Source organism: Eretmochelys imbricata, chromosome 3 (genome assembly GCF_965152235.1).
Source record: "Eretmochelys imbricata isolate rEreImb1 chromosome 3, rEreImb1.hap1, whole genome shotgun sequence".
NCBI classification, from domain to species: domain Eukaryota; kingdom Metazoa; phylum Chordata; order Testudines; family Cheloniidae; genus Eretmochelys; species Eretmochelys imbricata.
This window is the reverse complement of record NC_135574.1, coordinates 118,789,506-118,808,069: the sequence shown is the minus strand read 5'-3', so window position 1 is coordinate 118,808,069 and position 18,564 is coordinate 118,789,506. Positions and strand designations below refer to the sequence as shown.

The 18,564-nt window shown below is 37.6% G+C and overlaps 1 protein-coding gene across 10 annotated transcripts in view; it reads right to left on the bottom strand.

The window, feature by feature from the left end:
* Positions 1–18,564, bottom strand: part of ARID1B (AT-rich interaction domain 1B) — a 403,429-nt gene that overhangs the window by 232,632 nt on the left and 152,233 nt on the right. The window contains exon 5 of one of the 10 annotated variants that reach the window (XM_077813253.1): positions 5,465–6,026. The exons of the other annotated variants lie outside the window; for them this stretch is intronic. Coding sequence (XP_077669379.1) covers positions 5,982–6,026 — 45 coding nt within the window. The 3' untranslated portion in view covers positions 5,465–5,981. Of the gene's footprint in view, positions 1–5,464; positions 6,027–18,564 lie in introns of those variants that run through there. 10 annotated transcript variants of the gene reach the window in all.

The following is an 18,564-nucleotide window of genomic DNA, read 5'->3' as shown; positions in this document are numbered from 1 at the left end:
AGGGTGGGGAAACAGAGGAAAGAAGTAACAAGGAGACAAACAGTATATTTAGAGTAATACGCAATTGTTGAACTGTGTATTCTGTTCAAATCTTGCATTTTCTGGAGACATGTGCGCCAGAGTAGGGGCTCTAAATTGAATGAAATTCCTGGCATAGAAGCCCAGCAAAAAACACTGCCAGATCTGCTGGTCCCCCTCCAATCTCATCTTAAAGACAGAAGGGAGTGACAAGAAGGAATGAGTGAATGGGTACAAGCAGAGTCCTGAAGATGAAGATTTGCATGCACGTATCTGAACAGACATACTCTGTGAGCAATTAAATCACTAAAGGGAAACAGGGTACCATGTACAAAGTAGGATGCTATTTTCAGTTGGTCATAACCTCTTTATTTCTTAACTAGTGTTTTGCAACATTTGGAAAACAGGTATGCAGGTTTTCATGCTAAGTTTGAAGTTAAATATTTTAAATCATTTGATTTAAAACAGCTGACATTTGTATGATTTTCTTTCTCTCTCTCACACACACAGAGTTTTTTAAATTAACCTTTTGCTAGAAATGAGGACCTTTAACAAAAGGGATACTTTCAGTGGAAAAATTATTTTTGTGACTGAAGGCAAAGCTCATAACATGCCCCAATCTGAACCACAGCATTACCATTACGGTCTTATGATAAACAGAGATAACATAATAAAAACCATTTTTTAAAAAAAAGATAAATTGAGTGTACAAGTACACATGGACCTAAGAAAGGGAATCAATTTAGTTCTCCAAATTAAAATTAGATTCATGGCAGCACAACAAAGCATTGTGGATCTAGTACACTCCTAAAAAGTCTATATGCAGTCACTGGGCCAAATTCAATTTTAACTAACTTTCAGGTTTATCCACGTAGGTTCCTATACTGTACTCAAGCACCATGGCATGCAAGTGCCTTATGTAAATCTTGAATTTGATTAACTTATTCCAGATTTACACAGGTTTAGCTCAGACTAGAGTTTGGCCCACTGTCAGCAAACTATACAAATAAGAGTACAATCAACTAAATTCAGTTAATGTGACTTTCATATCCCAGACTTTTATATGAATTATCAAACTGAGATCTCAGTCAGTTTATTCCATTTGCTACATTTTCTGTGTAAATGTTTCTCCCTACGTGATGATTTCTACGCATCAATTAAGTTAAAATAAACTTTTAAAAGAAAAAGAAGAAAGTCCATATCCCCACAGTTACTGCATATACCACATGTGTTCATCTAAATTTTCTTTAAAAAACAATTCATCTGTGAAGAACCTTTCAGTTCAGACAACAGTATTTTTGAACATGAGTTACTTGTAACACAGCTTTCTTCTGTGTATTCATTTTGTTTATATTTGCATCCTCCATGTCAGTTTAAATTGCTATGATTGCATCTTTTGACAAGTCACATGCACTGACTGTCATGCCACCCATCACAGGGAAACAGAATCAAGAAGAAGTGTGTCCATTTTGTTTCTGGCCCACCCCAAAGATGCTGGTTACAGCAACGCTAGTCACTTGAATAAGATTCTGTTCAATTTACAGGCTGTATTTTTTGAGAAGACAATCCTTTCTGAAAAGATTCACTATGTTGTGACCTCAAGGACTTAACTTTTTGGAGTTGGAAGATATGTAAATATAAGACCTAAACATCTGCTTGCGTTCTAATGGTGAGAGAAATAAGGTAAGAGTCAGGACTCCACTTTTATTCTGATTCTGCCTCTGACTTGCGGCATAACATTGGACAAGTCAGTTAGTACATCTGTTCCTCACTTTACTAATTCTAACTGGTAAAGTGATTTGAGATTGTGTGATAAATTGTGTTAAATAAGTGCAAAGTTCAATTGCTAGTTTATCAGGCAGTCTAGAAAATGCCAGTCTTCTTTTGAGAGTTAAAAAAAAATGTCATCCAAGGATTACTTTGTTCATCTATGAAAATACTAAAAACAAATTGGCTCTTTGCTCACTAACTCCACTGCTAAAATCCTTCTTCTTGCCCTTGGTCATCGCTTGTCTTGATTACTGAAACCTTCCTACGGTATGTTTTCCTGTCTGGTCTCCCTGACTATCATGTCTGTTTCCTCCGAGCCTATCCAAAACACTGCTACAAAAGCAATCTTCCAACTCTCTAGCTGTCCATATCACCCCATTCTTGAATCTTTTCACTGTTTTCCTCACTCCTACCACAAATAAGTCAAGCTCCAAATCCTCACGTAAAATATCTTATGTCATCTGGCCCACACCTACACCTTAGCTCTCATTTTCTTCCTGCCACTTTGTACACTCTTAGCAATTCTTCAACCTACTTATCCTTTTCCTACCCTCATCTTTGTGCCTTCTCCCCAGTCCTCATCCACTAACTACCCTCCTCCTTCAAACTCACTTATTTAAAATAACCTGTTCTTCCTCCTTCTCACCAACAATAGTCCCCATCCTTCCTTTGCCTGAGCTGTTGTCCATTGTCTTTTCTTTATGTTTCATAGACTATAAACTCTTTAAGGCAGGAATAGTGTCTTAATCTGCATCTGCAAACAACCTCTATAACCATAATGCTACACAAATGCTATTAACGGCAATAATAAATTTACATCAAAAAAGCAATTGCTCAAAAACCTTGTTAAATAGTAAAGAAGTGATGATTTTCATAATACTTTTAATACTTTCTGTTTCACATAATGAAAGAAAGTATTTCATTTCCCTGTAAAATGAGCAGGGCAAACTCAGTGCCATCAAGAATAATCATCTTTGGTGTTGGTCTTATTACATCTTCAGTGCCACTTGAGATTCATAATGGCTAAGTTTGAGTGGTGCAGAATACACTATATTCAGAAGTTATTTGTAACCAGGCAAAAGTTTCCTTTTTTAAAAAATATTTCCAGGTCAGACACTAATGATTTTGCTTTATCCATAGCTAGCATCTCATCTGTTAAAACACTGAAATACAACTGGTTGCTTGCAATAAGAGATACTAGTTTGATGTTCTGAACAATACTTTACAATTGCTACACCCACCTCATGATCAAGTTGCCAGCCCTCATCCCATATCATTATACTTGCTTGTAGGTCTAGTGGGAATGCTATAGGGCTAAGGCAAGTCTCCAAGGCCCAACGGCCTCTGAGAAGGAACAGGCCACCTTCTGATCTGTAGATGGAATGAACGGATTAGCAAAGAGCCAAGCCAGCTGTTGTTGCAAGCTTTATCAGTACACAGGCCTAACAGATGGGAACTCATTCTAAAAGCCTCCTGCTACAGTAAGCAAGGTCCTGGTGATGGCCTTCTGTTCACTAGGCTTCTTTTTGACAGAAAAGCAGACCAAAAATACACTAAGGGACATATATACATTTAAAACTACACACACGTTTAAACTTTATCAACTCTGGAGCATGTCAGTTTAAAAATACTAGACTTTGCTGAGTTTTCAGTCATTCTCTGGGTTTATATTTAAGATTTTCAAAAAGATATTACTGTTATTTTCTTTAAATCTGAAATAACACTCATCTCTCTATGAGACTCAGCAAGAGTAATACGGGATATAAAAAGATCTACAAATCATAGAATATCAGGATTGGAAGGGACCTCAGGAGATCACCTACTGCAATTAAGGGATGGGGCTTCTGTACTTTCGGAAGTACAGATCTAGTGTGTTTGTTTACTTAAGAAGTGTGAGATTCAGGGTTGCCCCCGGGATGATTTGGTCTGTTATTTGAAACACCTTCTTGTAACAAAACCAGATATATATTAGACAATTTTTTATTGATGAACTTTCTGATTGATCCAAATTAAAAAGAAAATTAAAACAAAACCCACAAAATGTCACAGAAATAGAAAATTACAACAATTAAAAAAAAACCACATGATTATGGTCCAGAAAATTTTCTGTCCAATGAGCCATGAAAAATACAAGAAAGCAGTTAAACTTACATCTATTTAATAGATGAAAATATCTTACCAGATTGTTATATGCATGATCCAAAGCCAAATGGAGTCTTGATGTCAATGGCTTCTGACCTCAAAAATACATGTAATTAAGTTCACAGTATAATTTAGAAACCTACATTTCACTTCTTTCTTCATGGGCACCAATGTGAATAAGATTCAAATGAAGCAGTACAGTCTGACAACGTGCGACGTCATAGCCTCATATTTCCTCCTCTCTTATTTCATGATGCGGGTTTCACATAAAAGCATGTTCCAATCTAAATTTATAGTATTTTCACTTTGGAAAATACACATTCAAAGCTCAGCAAAGCTGAGCATGCAAACTACCTGCATGCAAAGTAAGTATGCGGAGTCCTATTTACAAAAGTTACACTAGCACAGCACCTGAAGGTCAACTTTAATTTGTTTTTAAAGATATAAATTGCTATTACAATTTGACATAACTCCTTGTAACAAATTTTGATTCTTTGCAACACAGCTGTTTATTTCTGCCAAAAAATTTTCTTTGAAATATATTTCCAAGTCCGCTAACATAACTCTTTCTACCCACTGCGTTTAAGGTTAATTAATTTGACAGTTTTTTCTTGACTTAGAACTAGAAAATGCATGTATTATAAAAAATGAAATCGAAACAACATTCCAGACAAAGAAGTTGTTTAATAAACACAACACCTAAATCTGGATGAACTTTCATTGACTCAAGATGTTTAGAACAGTTGGGTCATTCATCCAGCTTAAGCCAAACTATTTTATTTACTCTTACACGTAGTGAAATTGATCTTACACAGTGATCGACACTGATGGAAATACTTTACCCGGACATGTTTCTTACCACATGTCCTTCTGAATTAAATTAAATAATTTTCTTTAATTTACTGAAAAAAACAGTAGTGTGCTGGTTATATTTGTTTAAGAGGTTAGACAAGTCCCTACCCTCAAAACCAAACTTTTTCAAGCATCTCAGCTATTGTTCTATGCCTTGAAAACAAGAAATGAGTCCTACGTTGCTCCATCATACTAATGAGATTTATCCCAATATCCTAATGAATAACTTGGCTGCAAACTTCTGCATAATCATGAAAGTGATTTTTGACAGTGGATTACAATTAATAACATCATCAGGATAAAATAGCATGGAATTTAGTAAAATTTTAAAGCACCTCAACCTACACACACACATAGCGATTCCTTAGGCATTGTTCATGATGTGCAAAAGCAATACTTTAAGACAGGATAAACCTGTGGTACGTACACAAAAAATGTTATTTAAGAATGCTGTTTCATTGTGTTTAAAGTTTGTGAAATGTATATCTGAATCCATCCCATGCCACCACGCATTGCTTAGGGCACAAACAAGAAAGTTTCAATGGTAAACAAATAATAAATTTTTAAAATATTTTAACTAAAGAAGTCCTGTGACCTAAAGATCTTTTACATAACAAAATACTTGTTGAAAAACACCCTCATAAAACCCACAACACCCTCCTCCCATCCGCCCTGGCCCTCGCATGCATACCCAAAACCCATTCACTATAAAATATTTGCAAATGTGAGGTGCTGTCACATATTGAGGAATGACAACATGGAAGCTGTCAAGGAGAGTTCACATATATTATTCAGTCAAGGAATAAGAAGTTTTCTGTGTTTTAAAAGTCTAATTTGGATGAGGAATCAATTCTTAATCGCCAACAAGGATCAGCCTTCAGAGAAGCAAGCAAGCAATCAACAGTTTAGGATTTTACATTTGTACTTTTAGGGATGCTACTGTGTCATCATCAGTTCATGTCCTGAACCCCCATACTTCAGGATCACACTTACGACCTGCAAGGCTATAACTGGAACCAGCTGGAAGCCATATCCATTTGCATGGCATCTTCTGAAGAATTCTGACTCAGAGTTTGCTGGAGTCTATCAATGTTGCCTGGCAAAGGACTTTTAAAAAAGTGTCCTTTTCAAGTGTTGGAGACTGACAGCTGGACATCCAGAGCACAGGCCTTCTAACCTTTTGTGTGTAGTGTATTAAATTAGTGAAGTCTGAGGGTAAAGACGACAACAAATTCTGGCAACAACTGAAATAGAGAAACAACACACAAGTTTTTCATTAGGACTCGTGGGTCAGAGAGTGAAATAAGTAGTAGCTGCTATCCATAAACACTTCAAACATGCACAGACTTGATCAACAGAGTTGTATTACTCACAGTCTTCCAAGCACAGCACACACACCCTACTGCTGTCACCAAACAAGGCTCCTTAGTTAAGTTTGACAGTATATCTCACACTCTCAAGGCCTGTAGATATCTGATAGTCTACTTTAAGGAAAATATCCAGGGTTTAAATGTATAGACAGAAGAGCGAAAGGGCATGAAATCTTCCTCCATATCAGCTGGTTCAGCATGTCAGAATATGCTAGAACAGTGACTCTCTCATGCTTGTTTCAGAGTAGCAGCCGTGTAAGTCTGTATCCACAGAAAGAAAAGGAGTACTTGTGGCACCTTAGAGACTAACAAATTTATTTGAGCATTTTAGTCTCTAAGGTGCCATAAGTACTCCCTTTCTCTCATGTTTGAATGTCTCGTGGAACAAAGATGTGCCATTTGTGTTGTATTAAGTAACAGACAAATTACAACGCTTGTGAATGCTCACATTACTGAACATAAAAGAAGAGAAATGGCAGATATCAGAATTTCTTCCAGTATCTATATTACGTGGCAACAGCATCAGAGCTCCCAACTCAATTCAAACTGGACAGTGACAGCACACTGACTGATGCTCCACCTCTCATCATAAGTCACTCACTACTTCTTGTCAGTACAGCTATAAACATGCATATTTGTTGTTCAGCGCAAAAGAAACTGTATAATGTTGTTATTCTCTACTATTGCTATGACCATGGTCACTAAGACAAAAACCAGCAGGTGAAGAACAGCTGGGAGAAATGGCATAGGAAGCCATGAATTTATGAAAAATGAAGTACATTCAGTACTGAGGCTCTTGGTGGATTTACTCAACCAGTAGAAAACACAAAGACTGGACAAGGGAAGGAAGATGTTATGTCATGCTTAGCTTTTCTGCTTGGCAATACAGACAATACAGAAAAAATGCAGTCTTTTGAACACCCATTCCTACTGAATTTAATACTTAGCAGTACCAGATCCAGATGCTAATTGTAACCTTAAGTACTAGGTAACCACTCGGTCAGTGGAGTTAACATGCCAAGAAAAAAAACACCTTACAGTGCAATCACTTCCAATCCTATAGACATTTTCTTAAATGATGAAAATACAATCTCAAGACTCGCCAGAGCCAGGAAAAGCAAGCAAGCAAGCAAGCAAGCAAGCAAGCTGACTTCCTCACAAAAAAATCCGATTAGCAGACTGTCTCACACTGGCATTAACACTTTTGTTGCCAGTTCTCCACTGCAGCTGCAATAGAGCTGCAATTGTATTAACATTCCATCAACATGAATGGAGTGTTGGAAAGCATGTGGTATATTCACAGTCAGCACCGCAGGAACTTTGTACTTTGCCCATTCAGTAGCACTTGAAAGGTGAATGGGAGGTACCTGGCTAAATTCCCACATACAGTTTTGGAAATTTAGCGGCAAGTGAGTAGGAGCTAAAAAGACTTTCAGCCACATCAGAAAGAATTTTAGCAGATGCATTCTGTTGACTGAAATTACACAATTTTAATACAAACAGAATTTCACTGAAAAGTCAGATTTTGGGTTTGTTTACTCCAAAAGTGTAATCAGTGGAGAGAATGGAGGAGGTTCAACAAGGAAGGTTAAAAGGAAAGTATGGAACAAATCCAAAATTACAGTGTCAATTATTTCATGAAAATATGACACATTGCATCAGAAAATTCAAATGAATCAAATCTCTCCTCAGAATTTAAACAGTAACTTGTTAGGAAAGAACAAGGCACACACATGTGTTTTTGTAGGATTAGGCTTTGCATCTATATGCAGTGCAGATGTTTAGGATTTACAATCAATATGGTTCTCTTTTTCATGCTATAAAATGTATAAACAATTATGCCCAAGATGTGTGTAAAAGTTTTAATACTAAAACAAAACAGAGATTCAGGATGTTAGATGTTTATGTCTCTGAAAAGAAAAAAAACTTTATTATATGAGGATCCAATCATTAAAGTGATATTAATATAAAATAAACAATATATTTAAAAAAACCCACAAAAAATACAATTGAGATTGTTGTGGGCTAAAAGGTAAACAATCCATTGCTGCCAATGTTTAAACTGTGGGAGCAGACACACTGCAATTACAGTTTTAGGATTTTGTTTTAAAAGATTTTGTCTTAAAAGATTTTGTCTCTTCCAAATTTTTATATTATCTTTTAAACGTATATGTGTGTCTTTCCATTTTGAAACTTTAGCTTCTTTATTTAAATTTCAGAGTAGCAGCCGTGTTAGTCTGTATCCGCAAAAAGAAAAGGAGGACTTGTGGCACCTTAGAGACTAACAAATTTATTTGAGCATAAGCTTTCGTGAGCTACAGCTCACTTAAATTGTCACTAAGGAGTCAAGAATTTTGGATAATAACTAGCAGCAAAAGAGGAGTTTCTTACTACTCTTCAGAACACTTTTACATGCCCTGGATCCATCAATTCTATCTACCTCTTCTTGACTAGCAAGTCAGCAATTAATGAGAATCTCAAGTTGTCTCCCCCACTAGCCAAACAGGACACAACTCCCATCACCTCCTCTTCAATTTGAGGATTTCCAAAACTTAAAACTCTTGGTAACACCACAAGATGCAATAAGCAAGAAGTGCAAATTCAAAACTTTTCACTGACTAGAAGGACAGATTCTCACACTGACAGAACTGGGTCCCAGAAAGAAATTGTTTGATAAGAAATATTCCAGCTCCCACTGGTACAGGCTGAATGGGATCTACAAAGAAAGCCCTGGACCAAAGACTAATAATACAGAAGCTGGGAAAAGGCAAAGGCGCCAAGTTAAGTAGATTCCATTCAAAGTATTTAGATCAACTATCAAATAAAGAGCTTGGTTAAAAAACAGTAGTAACTTCCTTGGCACATCTAACAAAAATAAAAAGAGGGAGGGGAAATGGAGAGGCCCACAAAGCTACTCACTCAAGTCCCAGCTACAGAACATGCTGCCCACAAAAAACATCCACAGAGGAAAGCACGTCACAGCTAAATAGTGCTTAGAAAATGCATGGAGGGATCAGCAACTGGCAGCTTTGCAGAATTTTTAACAAAAGCCTCTCCCTTTTTCAGTCTGTGGGAGGTGAAGATGATGCAGTTGATTGGTCTTTTATGTTAGGAGGACAAGGAAGGCACATCAGCTTGTATGCTTCTGATATAGAGAGTTTTATCTATTTAAATAACACAAATCTAGATGCTTCTTACCCTCAAAGAGAACGAATAAGGATTCTGATTTTCTAAATTCAGCTACTCTAAATAAGAAGGTCTTAAGGGCCCTACATGCATCACATTTGAGTCAAAGCTTCTCCTTTACTGCTTTAGGAGTAAGGAAACAGCTGGGAAGGACTATCTCCTGTTTTAAATGAAAAGAGGAAGCATCCTACAGTAGACTTCTGATGTTCCCTTCTTTCAAGGGATCAGCAGTATGGAAAGGACTTTATTGGAAATTCCTGGATTTTTCAGCGTTCTACATTCATAAGCAAGGCCTATAGGCTGAGTTCCTCAAGCTGCCAATGTTTAAATAACTAGGTGGCTATTTTTCTTTCCTCTTGGGCCTTAGGAGAAGAAGTCTCTTTCTGGTTCTCCCCAGAGTTCCATCATCTGAAAAATACTTTGCCTTTAAAGATCACTACCTAATTTGCTTCCAAATACTCCTTTCCTAGAACATGTAGGGCCAGACAAAACAGAGGTTCAAATTTGTCCAATGAAACAGAAGAAGCAACTCATTCAGAAAAACCCCAGCTGGTTAATGTAGGCTACTACAACCATGTTATAAGATATGAGCAAAACACGATAACGAAATCCGTCTGTCAAGGTGAGGAGAGTACATCAAACAGCACTTACCTTTGAGCACACTGATGTGCAATTCTCTGATGTGTTCCGAACACCTCCTAGCATTCTTTGGCCTGAATTAGCTCCTCAGCCCAAAAGAACGGAATATGGTGTCAGCTAAACATAAACCAGACACTCTAGAAGTATGGCTTTCAAGGCATTCTCTTGCTCTTCATCAACTGAGGAAGCATTCTACATGCTCTAGTCAAAGGGACTGGTTAAAAAAATGTCTCAAAGAACTCCTTTCCTGAAGTAATAGGAATTGCAGCATGTTCCTAAGGTGATGCTGAGATCAAAGTACCAAGTCTTGGCAAGATAACATTAACCTCAGGAAGCACACCAAGAAGTAGCAGAAAAGTATTCCTGTGCCTCAATGAACAGTTACAGTTCCTGTCCAGGGATTGAAACACTGGTACCCATGAATTATCCACTGACAGGCAATAAGACACCTCTTTTTGCATTTAACAGCAAATCCAGACGATTAGGTTCCTAATTTTCTTGACCACAACAGCAATCTGTACAAAGGTGCTGGCCCCAATCTAAACCAGGGGTTCTCAAACTTCATTGCGTCACGACCCTCTTCTGAATTACTACACGACCCCAGGATGGAGGTCTGAAGCCTGAGCCCGCCCAAGCCCTGCCACCCCGGGTGAGGGGGGCCCAAGCCCAAGCCCCACCACTCTAGGCGGGGGACCAAAGCAGAAGCCAAGGGCTTCAGCCGCAAGCAGGGGGCCTGTAACCAGCCCTGGGCAGCGGGGCTTAGAAGTCCTTGGGCTTTGTCTTTGGCCCCAGGAGGTGGGGTTTGGGCGTTGGCCCCAGGAAGTCTGAGCCAGTCCTGGTGACCCCATTAAAACAGGGTTGTGACCCACTTTGGGGTCCCGACCCACAGTTTGAGAACTGCTGATCTAAACCAGTAACAAACCTCCTACCTCCAGAGGTCTGCTGCCACAATGTCCCAAGTTTGTGTAACATCCTGAGAAAGTAACCAATCTGAAAACATGGATCCTGTACTAGAAAAGGGGCTGATCCACATGAACCACAGGTACCTTGTCAGAGGATAGCAGCTGACACGTATAGATAGATATACCCCTGCATGTTGATCAATGCCAGAAAGTTACATGGAAATATTGCCGGAAGAGTCAAATGCAGGTTTCCATCTTGAACCAAGACATTTTATGAACAAGTTGAACATTTCAAGCTTGCATAAAGAAAACAATTTTTGCTATGTTTTGTAGAAAAAATTATATATAAATCTGAAAAGAGGGTGAAAGGACTGAAACTTGAAGTGTCCATAATAGAGAGACACTAGTGCCCCCTCCGCCCCCCAACTTCCATTGGTGATGAAGGATTTTAAAAAAAAAAAAAGGGGGGGGGGCAATTCAGAATGACAACATTTCCCAGTTCTTTCCTTAGAGAATTATTTGGAAGTATTCTGTATTTTGTTAAAGTTTGTAATTTTAATCATATGTAATGTTCTTAGATTTTGAGAAAGGAAGAAACAGATAAATCAAACTACTTAAAATTCTTAATAAAGATGGTGCCCCAATTGGCTACCAGGAACCAAAATCAGAAGTTTTCATTGATTGACACCCAGCCTCCAAAGATGAGAAAGAGAAACTGCCCATTCATCCTGTGCTGGTGGGAACCAATCCACAGAAATACAAATAGCAGCAAAGATTCTAGGACCCCACCACAGAACAGACTCCCCCAGCATGCAGGTGGGCTTTGAGGGTCAGCTGATGAAAAAAGCAGAGCCACCAATCATTCCTGCCAGACAGAAACAGGAGCTACAGGGCTTCTGCAGCCTGAAAACTTCAGTAGCCAGCTTGGATCAACTTAATCACCACTTCACAGTCTGGACTGGATGATTCTTTTACCCCCACCGTCCACAAAGCACCCTTGTAGTCAGGATTCAGCCCTGAGTCTTTCAGTAGATCCATTATACCTATCACTTGACTAGACAGTATTGTTGTGTTGTGAGAACTGACCAAAATAGGTACTAGTTTCCTTTTTTTAAACTGTCCCAAAATCAGAAGCATCCAGTAAATGGGTTCAGTAGCTATAAAAAAAATTATAATGACTAATATTGTTTGTGTTCTTAGACTGCAGGGAAACTACTTCTAATGCATTTTAGCTACTGAAGTTAGGGAGCAACGTTACTGATTTTACTTAAGTCTTCAGGGTAGTTAAGGCTATATGTTAAAAGGACACCACTCAAGCAAAAAAAGTAGAGTTTTATTTCTTTAAAAAACTCTTGGAATGCCCCTTATAATCACTTGAAAATAAAAATAGTTTTCCCTACAGATACTGACCCCTCTTTTTCGCCAACCATGGCTCCTGAACCCACTCTAACCATCTGCAGAACAGAGCTGAAATTGTCATTGCTGTTTTTATTACAGCTTTAACTTATAGAAAATCTTCAATCAAAATCATCTCTTTGTGCCATAGTCTAGAATGTCAGCAGAGCTTTAGGAATGAGTTTTTCTTATGCTGTGAAGTCAGCTGGAGTTCACATACTTTTTGTATGATCTACAAAAATTGTGAAATCTGCTGCTCAAATTTTTCAGATATCAAATGAGCGAATTTTTTAAAAAAGTAACATGTAGACTCGGTAGATTTGCTCATCATTATTGTAATCATTTTAAGATAGACTAAATTCTCGGGGGTTGGACCATGTCTTTGTAACCTGTAAGGCTCCTATAGCAAACCTCTGAACATTACAAAATAAACACACAAAAATAATAAAGTCATATTCTGAGTTCTTGGCTACTGTATCTGGCATTTACTGAGGCTAACTCAGAATCTTCTGACATGAATTAATAAGGAGAGAAACATACCAAACTTTACTTAGGCAAGGGAAATGGACTACTAAAATTACATTTGATTCCAGTTCAACTGCCAAATCTCCTCTAAAAAAAAAAAGAAGTAAAACCATACCAAAGATTTTAATTCTCCTCAGCATATTGTTATTACTTTACAGAAACACCGTAAGAAGGAATAGCTATTGTTTTTATTTTGTTTCCAATCCCCTTATGCTCCTAACCATTACAGAGATCAAATTTAAATACACCAAGTAGCTGGTTTGAATGTCTGGAGCCCTAGTGAAACAGACTATAAGCATGCTGCAGCTTTATCCAACCCTGCTGCCTGGCTGCCATCCACCCATCATTTGGATGGGTAATTTCTCCCCTTGGGACCATATGCAGTGCTTAAAGCTGAGTCAGTTTGCTGTTTGGCATTATTCTGTAAAAGCAAAAAGACTTTGCTGGAATCTGACCTAGGAAGGGTAAAGATTTCTGCCTGGTTGGCTCAGCAGTTGGCTGGACATATTAAAAGAGTGAAAAAGAAAAAGAAATGTAAATGTTACTGTGATCCACCTGTTTCAGAATGTTTCTCATCCTGAAAAAAGGTAACTATTGGCTTTAAGCATTTAAGAATTAAACATTACTTTCGTGATCACTTACTATTCAATTGTGCAAAAGAAATGCAACAACCAAAATTAAAATAATTAAACTAAAAATAAAGTATAATACAATGTAAACTTGTATTGCACCCAGACAGTGTTGATGTCTGACTCTTCCTCTCTGTCCTATCTGTCCACTTTTTTTCTTTTTCAAATCATTCACACAAACCCCCCCGGACAACATCAGACACTAAAGTCTTCTGGAAATGGTTACTGGTTGCACTAACAAAGCATTCCTTTGTATTTCACAATGTTTATTAATATTCTCCAAACTTATTCTTATTTTATCATGGCTACCTACTTTGGCGGTTCACTGAACTGTGGGAAAACGATGATTTACGTATAGAGGAAATGGAATCGGTGCTTCTGTAATTGTCTCTCTTTCTGTGCACAGTACAATGAAAACAAGTCAAGAAAGAATAATATATGTATAGAATGAATGTTCCTTTTCTGACAAATACCGCTTGTGCTAAAGCTGGATTTTTCCCACAGTAAGTGGCTTTTCTAACACTGTCTGAAACCAACAGGTGAACAGAAATTTAAGACAGGGCCCAATCGTTCAACCCTTACTTATGCTGGTAGTTCCACTGATATTTATGGAACTACCAGTGTTAGTAAGGATTACAGAATCAGTCCTTAGGTATGATCAGTACAATCAGCAATAAAATGGTTAAGGCCCCACAGAAACAATAGGCAGGAACTGCTTGACAAGAAGAACATGGTAAGATGCTCTTTAGGGTACAAAGGGAACAAATCCTTTCTAGGCCCTAATTTCAGAAAAGCTGTACTATGTGCGAGAGAAAAGGGAAAGGGGAGAGTAATAACTGTAGCGTACTTCTTAATGCAGATTTCTGCTACATTTCCTTAGTATGGACAACTGGTGCGCAGAAGGGGTCCAGCCAAAATGGAACATGTGTGTAGTATAACTCAATGGCGTTGACCATGGGTATTAAAATATTCATATCTTCTTTCAATATCACTTGCATACAAACAGCCTTTCCTCCCGCTCTGAAACATCAACATTAACCTCTGTTCTCCCAGGTGATGCCAACTGGCTACAGAATTAGTACAGTCTTTCCAGACAAAACAACGATGGATGGAAGCACCTGTCGGACATTTTATTCTGTCCCTACAGTATTCAAAGGACTATGAAACTACAGCCTACCAGCAGGAAAAGGACTAAGCATCGTTAGGATTTTTGGTATAGTTTTTAAGGGCTATTTTAGAAATACTAAAGCACAGTATAATCACTTCACTCTCTAGTTTTATATAGAATGTTGCCATTTCCACTCCCCTCTAGCCTTCCATGTACATTAATCATATGGACTATTTACTAGAAAAAACTATATGATAGCCTTAACTTCATGTGTTTTAAAATAAGACATTCTGTAAAAGGGAAGAGTGTATAATGCCTCCCTTATGAGGCACTAAGGAGTATGAATAATAATCTGAGGACTCATATGGCTTTGTTATTACAGGGCTTTATACGATAAAGCTCCCAGAAGATTAAAAAAAACTACTGTAGTCAGTCTGAAAGTGTTTTTGTTAAGAAGCATTATTCATTTTTTGTTTTTTAAATGTGTACAGTAATTGTGTTCATAGTGGAGTTTAAAACATGGAACTGTATTATACGCTTCATCCCAGCTCCAATGCTTCCCCCCTCAGCTACCTACCAAAAGAAAAGAAAGAAAGAAAGAAAGAAAGAAAGAAAGAAAGAAAGAAAGAAAGAAAGACCCAAGGCATCATCAGTTCCTGAATGAACAATAAAATTTTACAAGATGGGTGTCCTCTGGGAAATCATGTCTAAATTAGCCCTGCAAAACATGGCAGAAAAATGTACCATGAGGAAATTCTGTTCAAAAATCAAACTGGAGCTTAGCTCTGGTCACGCCACAGCTAATCAGTCTAGGCAAGTGGTATTTAAAAAAAAAAGAACAGTCTCCTGCCCCTGTCTTGATGTTTTCCCCATATAGAACTAAGTGTCTATAGTGTGTTAAAAATACAAAATTCACAAAAGTTCAACAAGGAAGTTTTAGGGATATTGACTAATAGTAAGGCTGTACACATTTACAGCCTCTTACATCAGAGGATCTCAAAACACCTTGCAAACATGGGATCTGATTCTCCACTGCTTTGCAACAAGTGTAGTCATTTACAGCTGTGCAAAGTTAATGCAGAGTGGGTGTAAAACATTTACCAAGTTGGAATGATAGCATTTTACATCAAACTATGTACAGGCATAAGTGCCTGTGCAAGGGAGTAGAGAATCAGGCCTGTAATTTATTTCAACCTCAGAACAACCTTCCAAGACAGGGAAATGATATCATCTCCATTTAATGCCCTGTTATCTTAGATACAACAGTGATGGGTGCATAAGAAGTATAAATGGACTGATCACGCAGATGGAAAGACTGACAGGAAAGGTCAAATGACTTTCCCAAAATCACCCAGAAAGCCAAGGGCAAAGCTGTGAATAGCTCCCAGATTGACTTGAACACTAGACAATACTCTCCCCCTGCAATAGCCTGCTTCTAGAAGTTGTTTTTTATCTGGGGATGTTCGCTCATTAGAGGTCATATACGACAATTTCCGTTTTTATTCAATTTGAAGTGACTTTGCAAGGGAAGAAAAGCCCAGAATCTTAGAATTAGATCCACTTGTTCATTTTAATTATACCACATTGCTCTTTTCGAAGGAGTACTGCGTGCCTTTATAAGTTGATGTGCTCCCCTTTGAAATTAACAATTTAGACCTGATAATTACAGAGTTGAAACTGTGTGATATATTGTTTGGGGGTGAGGGTGGGTTTAATAATGTTTAATTTTACATAGTATTTTACCTCAAAATCTGGAAAGCTATCACCAATCATGTAAATTCCCATTTTACACCTACACTGATTAATAAATTTTTAATGCATTTAGGTGGACCCTTTGGACCATTGTTGTTTGTGCATTTCCAGAATTTCCTCAACGTTGGCTGTTTGAAATGACTCTCTGCAAATACCTTCTTTTAAATGATGATTTCCATAAGAGAAAACGGTACATTTTTAGGGAACAATCTTGAAAATACATCAAATTACATTACATGAAATTCCATGCTTTATTCCTATGTTTTCTTCTTTAAAAGAATGTTTTTTCAGGAATTTAAGTACTAAAGATTTTGTGGATCTGTTTCTTTTTAAGGGTTCCTCAGAGAAGGCTCTGCTATCAAATGTCAGGATGTCACTGATGTATGATGCACTACTGCAGGAACTGCACCGCTGGATCACATGACTGAAACGACCCAGAAAGGCAAAGTTGGAGCTTTCTACTTTCTAAAGTAACAATCAATAGGTGTGAAGCACACATACTAATCACTTCTCTTAAATGTTTTGTTGTTTTAAATGATATTACATGCCATAAATCCCCAAAGTTACCTTTATCAAATTGATACCGCAGAAAGATTGCCTAGGGAGAAACTGGCAGACGTCACAAGTTTCAGCGTCAACCATCATCTTGGAAAAGCCCGCTAGAAGAAAAAGTCTGACCTATTCATATTTTGGGGTTCCCTCCCCACCTTTACATAATAAAACAGACAAGGACAGACAGGAATATTGGCCATTTCTTTGACATGCCCTCAAGAGTATTATTTATACTAAGCATTTACAGTACTGTCTTTCATCTAAGGCTCTCAAGGCTCCTCACAAACTGTGAGGGAAATACTTTTTTGACAAACAGAGAAACTGAGGCATTGAGATGTTTAATCTTTGTCATTAGCTAAATCACACAGGAAGTCAGCAACAAAGCTGGGACAAACTAAGCTGCAATATATTTCCACTTATAGACATATTCACTTGTAACATACATACACACAATTTTATATATAAAATAAATACTGCAAGAGAAAACAATGCAATGCTGAGGTTTTAATACAGTTTTCAATCCATTTGTTTCTCAGCAAGGAAAGCTGCCAACTTTCGGATAACACTCTGAATGAACGCACCACAGCACTATTTCTGGCAAAAACAAAACCTGAAGCACAAGGTATTTTGAGGCTATTCAAAGTTTTAAAGCACTTGGTACATAAATTTTCCTCCTGGAATTCTGCTTGAAGCCAGCGTTGTATAACAACGGGTGAAAGTGTCAGAGAAAGGAGGAGGGAACCTGGTTCCTATATATAGGATCAAAGAACATAAAACACAGGAGACAATAAAAAGAAAGCAAGCAAGAAAAAGTAGTATTAAAAAAAGGCATGATGAATGGCATATACATCCTTGTGATAATTCCTTCCCTGCTTTATTGCTCAGTAATGATCACACAATACTACACTTCATTGATCACTGCTTGAAATCTAAGCTTCATTTCCTTCACATACGTTAAACACCTTTGACTAGAATTCACTTCATGTAACTTTTCAGCACTTTCTTTTTAGTATAAAAAGAAACTGCATATAAATACTGAATGAAGAAAAATCATTCAACATTATTGTTCTTTAACATCTACAGAGTCAGGAAATTTCTTTGAGGTTCAAAAGCTTCAGTGGCAAAGCAGGGCACCACATCAAGGCTTTCCATATATTAAGTGCACGCCTTGGGTTAGTGATTTAAATCAGCTTTGCCCATGAGCTGCAAAGGCTTAATACAGGTTTCCCCATAGCAAAAAAAATCTCTAATCTCTGGACAGAAGAGACTGGACCTACACTCAAATTACTTAACACTTCTTGACTTTACAGATATTTTCAGCTCCCAAATTAAAAAGTATGAAGTTTCCTTTTCCTTGATAAAACACTTACTAGAATGACATCATTTATGGACAGTCCTTTTCTGCTTATCCTTCCCCCTTCTCTTTTGGTGGGCTGCTAATGGACTTTGCAGTATTCCCCCTGAATAACCACATGTCCTTCCCAATGTGGAACAAATGACCCCAAACACAGGAAAGCATCCAACGAATCAACCAACCACAGATAACTAATATTAGTCTGTCAGCTGACTTATAATCATTTATTCCTAAAGATAATGATGATCCTGTGTTGGGGGAAGATGTGTTCATTAAGAATGCCCATATCCATTTGTTTACATTACGTTTTTAAAATGCCAGCTTACCCAACAGAATTAATGGAGTACAACTATCTATAATTAATTATGGA